The 7767-nt window shown below is 41.0% G+C and overlaps 1 protein-coding gene across 1 annotated transcript; it reads left to right on the top strand.

Moving 5' to 3' along the window:
• The first annotated feature begins 247 nt into the window (after positions 1 to 247).
• Positions 248 to 4987, top strand: LOC148032441 (uncharacterized protein At1g01500-like). The gene is made up of 2 exons (XM_087683113.1): positions 248 to 1196; positions 2149 to 4987. The coding sequence occupies exons 1-2, from the start codon at positions 288 to 290 to the stop codon at positions 2398 to 2400; spliced, it is 1161 nt and encodes a 386-aa protein (XP_087539239.1). The 5' UTR covers positions 248 to 287; the 3' UTR covers positions 2401 to 4987.
• Positions 4988 to 7767: the final 2780 nt, after the last annotated feature.

A 7767-nucleotide genomic window follows, 5' to 3' on the forward strand; every position in this document is an offset into this window, starting at 1 on the left:
AGTTGAACGCAACGCAAGTGTCCACTAGACTCGACATCGAGAATAAGTGCACGACACTACGAACATAAGCGATCCCAATCAGCATGTGGACGCCCTCCAATTTGATATACTGACATTTCACAAAATATTTTTGTATAATCCTATTAAAAGTTAAAACCTTCTTCGTCAAGGCCGAAAGCTGAGAATGATATTTTAAGAAGGCGTTCACACCAGACATTTTCCCCGGCCTCTTTTTAGGTTCGCAGTCCACTTCTCTCTCTCTCTCACCGCTCGCTCTCGTCGTAGGTATGATAACCGGATCCCTTCGCCGTTGTTTTGTCTGTGTCTTTTCATCGCTGCTATCCCATCCCCTGTTTTTATTAATCAGCTCTCTTCAACTCATTGAATTGAGCTTTTTTGAAAGCATCCCATCAACATTTCTCAACAGCCCACATCGTCATAGCACTCTTCTCTCTCTCTCATTTTTCGCAGAAATGGAGGAACCTTTAGACCTCTCCCTGGGTTCCCTTTGGGAGAATCGGCTTCAGCAATGCAAGCCTTCTCTGAACCTCATGCAGCTCACCAAGCAATCGTTGCCGCAGGTGCAGACATGGTTCGACATCAAGGTCTTCTATGTCAGGGTCAGCTCATGCCTCCCGGAGGAGGCTCCTGCCTCCCTCCTTATCGCCTACCCCTCGCGGCCCATCCATACAGAGCTCGAAGTAAACGGCTGCCGCATCTCTCCGTCCGAAAGGGCATGCTTCACCCTCAGGAGAGACAGAGCAGACACAGGGTCCGCTGAGGCGACCTATGTCAGCACAAACAATCTCAGGACTACAGGAGACCTGGCTTTTGAAATACATGACAAAGATGAGCTTCTGGTGCATGGGACCTTGATCAGGTCAGATATGACTGTGGATGAGCACTCAGGGGATGGACATGGCAGCAGTCCTGTTACAGGCAATGAGACAAGGTGGAGCATGGATTGCAATTGTGGGATAACCTCTCCTACATGCTCATTTCTCAAGGGCAGGGTGGACTTCTCTGCTGTCAATCCCACCATGGAAGTTTATGTGGCTGGTAGAAGCAGTGGCCTCCCTATTGTTCTTACTCAGACTCTTCAGCTTAGTTTGAGGAAGAAGAGCTTGAGATATTGCACCTTAGATGTAATACCTGAAGATGAAGAACCTTCATCTGATCAGATTATTGCCGGACAGGTAAAATTCGGAACCTTCATCTGATCAGATTATTGCCGGACAGGTAAAATTCGTTTATATATCGTGTCATTATAATAGTGAATTTCGTTCACATATCATATTAATGCGATAGTCAATTTCACTCGTATATCATGACATGATATAGCAATCAATTTCATCATATGTCATGTCATTACAATGGCTCAAGAACTTATTGGGCCTTATATTAACTGTTTGAAGAATTTAGTGATCACTAATTGATGAAAAATGGTAGTGATTCTTTGATTAACCAGGATCATTATCTCATTGATGCTCCATCTTTAGCGTGGTAACATCGTCTTTTTCTTGGTTGGGAATGTCCTTTCCCCCATTGACTGCTTGTCTTTTCATAGTCTGTGCTGGAAACTGCCTTCATTTTCAGTCTGTTACCAGAACAAACTTTAATCGTGCCCAAACCATGTATATCTTTTTGCGCTGAAGAAACAATACTTTCAAAGGAACTCAGTTATCTAATTGCAAGGCATTTCTAACTTCCAGGAGGATATGGACCGTGAACACTATGTTCTTTTGTTGGTGATTGGTGTTTGTTGTCCTTAGAATGATACTAATGCCACTGTTTGCATTAGTTGCACGGTGAAATCAATGAGCATATGATCTTCTTAACCCATAGATGATTTCTGAGTTGGTCATCTAGCGTTGATCTTAAACTGCATGTTGGTGTTGATGACCAGATGTCAATGAACTGCATTTGGTCCTTCTAATGAATGACATTTGACTTCCTTGTTATTTGCATGCTGTTTCCAGGTGAAGTGCATATACAAACTAGTGACATGGTCTGACTTGTTAGATGTTGCATTGTGCACGAGTTCTCTTTACTATCTTGCATTGCACACTTACCATGTTTTATAAGCATGGATAGCTGTTTGCATTGTAGTATATCATACTTAGCAGGGAACTTATGCTTTACTTACAGGTGGTGGATGAACAGGCATATGCCAAGTTTGCAAACCAGTCCTTCGAGTGGACCTTGGCAAACAATTTCTACATACCAGGTAGTGAGGCGTATGGAGAAAGTGAAGATGGTGAATTGACTTGGTTCAATGCAGGGGTAAGAGTAGGAGTGGGCATTGGGTTAGGGCTATGCCTTGGAGTGGGCCTTGGGGTGGGATTGCTGATGAAAACTTACCATGCCACAACAGGACCATTTAGGAGGCGGCTTCTATAAAGTGGACAGGTGCCCCTTTTTTGAGAAGCTTCCAAAGAGTTTTCGTGCCAAGTCCTCCAGAGCCATGAAAGCAAGAGGACAGACGTTTTTGTAGTCTAGGATATAACAGCTAATTGAATCAAGAAACTTACCACTTATTCTGCAGGAAGAAGCCTCCCAAGAGCCTTTCAACGATTTGATATTGAGGTGGTTTTTGAATACTGCTGCTGATGCTAGCTATGACACTACACTATACACTGAGGGGGGTCTGTGAATGCTGCAGCTGATGTTAGCTATGTCACTAAGTGTGACAAGGAAGTCTTGCAGGTTTGGGGAAGAAAGAAGCTGTTTATGTATGAGTGAAGAGTACAACAAAAAGATAAAGAAGCTCTGAAGTCTCAAAGAGGAGTATGCATGTCTTGGTACTGTGAATCTCTACAGAGTGATGAGTGGCCCAAGAGGAAAGAGCAGTTCAAAGTAATAAAGAAGAGCATAGATATGCTGGTAATTGTGAATATATAATATGGACTGAATTGAGTTGTGTGTATGATTTCTTGGTGTGTGACGTGTGTTCAGGGTTCCAATGCATAGCTGTACATTGGAGGGGAAGGGGGGACAAAATGTTTCCTCTGGTCTTTAACACCCTTAATCTGTAATTATTGTGCTACAAAGAGTGTAAAGAACTTGGAAGTAATGCGGGTTCCAATATCTATGTTCTGATCTTTATTTTTCAGTGCATGCCTAAATCCTTTAATGTTAATGCTGATCTGACCTAGTGCTATCCTGAATTCTTCAGATGATGAAGGTATATATTTCTGTCATGATTGTTACCACTTGCATCAAACGAGCAGTCATCCTACCAGCAGATTCACACAAAAATTACACGGAGGGAAAAACAAAAGAAAAAGTTTTCGAGAGTTTAGTTGAGTAGCTTGCTTATTGCAAACCAGTGAACAAAAAGTCTTTTGTTTTGATGTCAACAGCATTATTCTGCTAAGCTTTGCACCACTAGTTAAAGAGGACAATCTGGAGAGAGGCCTACCTGAATCAGAGACGAGGAAGTCTGCAGACTTTGATTATTGAAAGCCCTTTGATTGTGAAACTCCCAGAGCAACTGCAAAACCATGACCTTGATACCTAACCCTTTGATTACAGGACTCTGAAGAGCATCTCCAGAAAATGATTCTGGCTACCTGAAAGCCAGCTACCAGGTTACAATTTCACGAGACTGCAAAGTGTGGGCAAAGAAGCAAACTTCCAATTTTTGAGCAAACTTTCAAAGGCGTTTTTGTCGGACGTCTTATCCCTATGTTGGATTCAGACTATATTCACAGACTGGTTGATCTAAGCACCCATTCCAAGCAACGTGTGAATGCTCAAGTGTGCTACAATGACACAAGGCAAACACCCATATCCTACTGCCTTGAAGACATTACAAATAGTGACTGCCTTGATTAGTGCACACCCTGGCAAATGGCCTGTGTTTTGAGGGGTAGTTTGAGACTTAGAGACAAAGCTGCTTTCTCCCCGTCAAGGATATATATCCATCGCTTGGTTTGCGAGTTTCTCCTTGGGACTTGAGAGCGGGGGTGAGGCTGATTGTAGAAGAAAGGTGAGCTGAGTTGCAGATTGTGTCAGGGAAAAGCGGCTGCAGAGGAGGCGTGTACGTACTTGTTGGAACCCCATTGGCACTCGGCAAAACGTCCTCTGGTCTTTTCCTTCTCTCTCGAGAGGGGTTTTCTTTTTGAATAACGCCCACCACTTAGTATCGTATTAAACACTGGAATTTTTCACCATCCTTTAAAACCAGAACCACCTTTCCAAAAAACCGGAGGCCACTTGGAAACCGGGCTGGGCTCCTCAGCAGGCTTGGGCCATTATGGCAACTACTTCACTGACTACACTGCAAGCAATCTCAGCAGGAGCAAACCTAATTGGATAGCATCTAGCAAGCAAAACATCATCTCTTAAGAGGCCAAATCTTTCACTTATATATCTACAGTATCTTATGATTGATGAATTTACCGGACCAATCATCACACCTACGATACCCCCCAGCCTTCAACATTCTTTTGCAATATATATTTTTATTGAGATGATTTTAAACATTCAGCTTTCTCTTTTCTCGCTACTTGTACTCGTCTTCTACCCATAGCAGCCAATATGGCTCCCATTTGTCTACATTGAATGTTCCAAGCTCTCTCTCTCTCTCTCTCTCTCTCTCTCTCTCTCTCTCACACACACACACACACACACACACACACACACACAATGGAACTTCCCTATGTCAAAACTTAACTTTATTTTTCAATTTGAATTATATATGTCATCATTGATTGATGATACAATTCAATGCTTCATGTTGATACATTGTTCCCTAGAGATGATCCAAACATGGATCCATGGATGGATATTCCAAGTGGTAATCAAAGAAGGTGGAGGTGGAAGAGACATTGAGAAGTTCATAAGAGGTTACAACATTTGGCTCCTTATTCAACCAACCTTTGGTGATTCTTTATTAATTGACTCAAAGGTGGACATGGCAGGGAGGATGAGCCCAAATTACATTCCAAAGCATAATGATCAACATGACATGTATGAATACCACCCTTAATGGGAGTCACTTCCTTTTGTGAGTAGGTTTTCTTTAAGTATATTTATCTTTGCAAGAGCTCAATATGCATGACTAATTGAGGATTACAATTTTTCCTTGAATGTTCTAATAATCTATCGTCACTCGATGTCAATGGAAATAGGTGGAACACCGAACCTTAAATTGCAAATGATAATATGTACTTCGAATTTTGGTTTTGTGGATTGATACATGTTTATTTTGATCCAAATGGTGATGATTGACCTTTCTTACTTGCCATGGTTCCCTTTTATGAAATAATGTTTACTTCCTTCTAACTTAATTGGAATGATCATTAGAGTTCATTATTGACTATTTGGATTCATAAGAAAACAATGGCACATGGATGATGTTAGATGCAAATTTAAAATAATGTTTCTTATTGTTTGTCGAGTGAATGCATATGTACATAATGTACAAGGTTTTGAAATTGTGTAAGGAAGATATTTGAATGTGTGTGTGTGTGTGTGTGTGTGTGGAATGAAAGGTGCACATTTTAAGTGGAGAGAGAGAGAGAGAGAGAGAGAGAGAGAGAGAGAGAGAGAGAGAGAGAGAAGGTAAATCCCCACTAAACACACTAAATGAGTGTATTTGGGCTTTAACTCCCATTGACTTTAACACACTTCTTTTGTATCAAGTTTGAGCATGTGAACACAAATGATTGTATACCTAGACATTAAGAATCACTTTACTATTTTGTTATGTATCTACATAACACTCTAATTTATGTAGAATGGGAGTAAGTATACAATTTTAACATAGCTTTCACTCCTTGACTTGCACAAGGCTTACCTCTTATTTCCACTTGGTAGAGAGAGAGAGAGAGAGAGAGAGAGAGAGAGAGAGAGAGAGAGAGTGAGTGAGAGAGAGAGAGAGAGATTTCGAAGACCTACTGTGATGACCTTATGATTGGTATGCACCTTCCATGGAAATAAGCTCTATCAATGTTAGATGATTTTGATAGAGATAAGGAGACACATATCTAGAGGTGTTTGTTGAAAAGAGAAACAAAGTTGTGAGAAGTGTGCTCAGTGTTGCACACAAAGCACAATGTTATGTCATGCAAAGTGCACTCCACTTCGTTCTTTGTGAGCCAAGGGAAGTCATGTGAATTTATACTACACGAAGCACACATTTTTTCAAATAGTGTGCTTTTGTTTTTTTTCTTTTGAGAAAAGGGAAGCATTCGTGCAATAGTATGGATGTACATAGGTAGGAGGCCACTTTCCTTTATGTTAAAGAAAAAGAAAGAAAAACCCACCAAGAAAATCTTTTGGCCTCCATCTGGATTGTCATGTTCTTGAGCGAGCTTCTCCCCATATGCATTGTGTGTGTGTTTGGCATAAGGGTTCGAAACATAGTGTGTGGAGGAAGAAAAGCAAAAACTCATTTAACAAAGGTGATAACTTATAAGGGCATTTTCCCCACAGGAATGCTCGAAATAAGACGAGACGTGACAGCCAACCCAACGACTACAACTCCACCTAGTACAGTTTTGTGTGGAACATTGGCGTTGGGAAAAAACAGCCGCAAGGCAAACGATAAAGATTGTTGACCTGACCCAGTGTGAAGGACAATAACATGGCATGGCTAGATGATCACGATGATGCTGCGAACGAATATTACGATTTGAAGAATGGTCGCGCTGCCATCACGACGATGGTGCTGGCGATTGATGATACAGGCCTTGACATGGGTTTTCTTTCGGAGGGGTTTCTTTTTCCTCTTTCAAAAAATCTCTTTACTATCGTTAAGAGAAGCTTTTGGGGGACCCAAAGTGTCACAATTCTCACCCGCAAAGCTACCATGTGGCACCCCTCAGGACGTCTCTCTCTCTCTCTCTCGTTTTGAAATATATATCATATATAATACTAATGTTTCGCACACGTGAAATGGAACGTTAGGCCACTTCGCAGCAGCTTTGCTCTTCGTTGTCACAAAGCGGCTAGCAAAGTTGTCGTGCGAGAACTTCACTCAATAATCCATTTCTCCTCTCTCTCCCCTCTATTTTTTCCCTTTGTTTTCATTTTTTTCTTCTCTCTTCATTCACTCTTTAATTTTTTCTCTTTTAAATTTTATTTTACTCTCTATAATGCTCTCTATGTGTTCATATTCTCTCTCTTCTTCTTCTCTCTCTCTCTCCCTTTCTCCTTGCTCTCTCTCTCTCTCTCTCTCTCTCCTCTCTCTCTCTCTCTCTCTCTCCTTGTCTTCCCTCCCTCTCTCTCCTCTCTTTTCATTCTCTCTTTTTTATTCTCTTTTAAATTTGAATATTTCCTCTCTCTATAATTCTCTCACTCTCACACATCTAACATAAAATTCTCTCTTTCTCTATCTTTCTCTCTGTGCTTTTCTTCTTTCTCTCCTTTTTCTTCTCCCCCCCTCTCTCCTCTTTTTTTCTTCTCTCTCCCTCTTTTTTTCTTCTCTCTTTCTCTAATTTTATCTTTCCTCTCTATGATTCTCTCTTTGTGCTCATATACTTCTCTCTCTCTCTCTCTCTCTCTCTCTCTCTCTCTCTCTCTCTCTCTCTCTCTCTCTCTCTCTGTGCATGCTATTAGTAGTTGTAGCCCATGCAATTATGTATGTATATGTACACGTGCATATGTATGACTATATGTGTAAGTATGTGTCTATACATACATATATATTGTATGTGTGTATAGAGAGAGAGAGAGAGAGAGAGAGAGAGAGAGAGGCATGTTGTGTGTACAAAGAACTGGCCTAGGTATAATGTGCCTATATTTTATTTATATCTAAGC

This window comes from Lygodium microphyllum, chromosome 8, assembly GCF_053477565.2.
Source record: "Lygodium microphyllum isolate KBCC chromosome 8, Lygodium_microphyllum_v1.1.10, whole genome shotgun sequence".
Classification (NCBI taxonomy): domain Eukaryota; kingdom Viridiplantae; phylum Streptophyta; class Polypodiopsida; order Schizaeales; family Lygodiaceae; genus Lygodium; species Lygodium microphyllum.

Bases quoted from the DNA above. Each gene is read 5' to 3' on its own strand.
- LOC148032441 (XM_087683113.1), top strand. From the start codon at position 288: ATGATAACCGGATCCCTTCGCCGTTGTTTTGTCTGTGTCTTTTCATCG. The intron at 1,197-2,148 runs GTAAAATTCGGA...CTTTACTTACAG, and splicing joins ATCAGATTATTGCCGGACAG to GTGGTGGATGAACAGGCATA.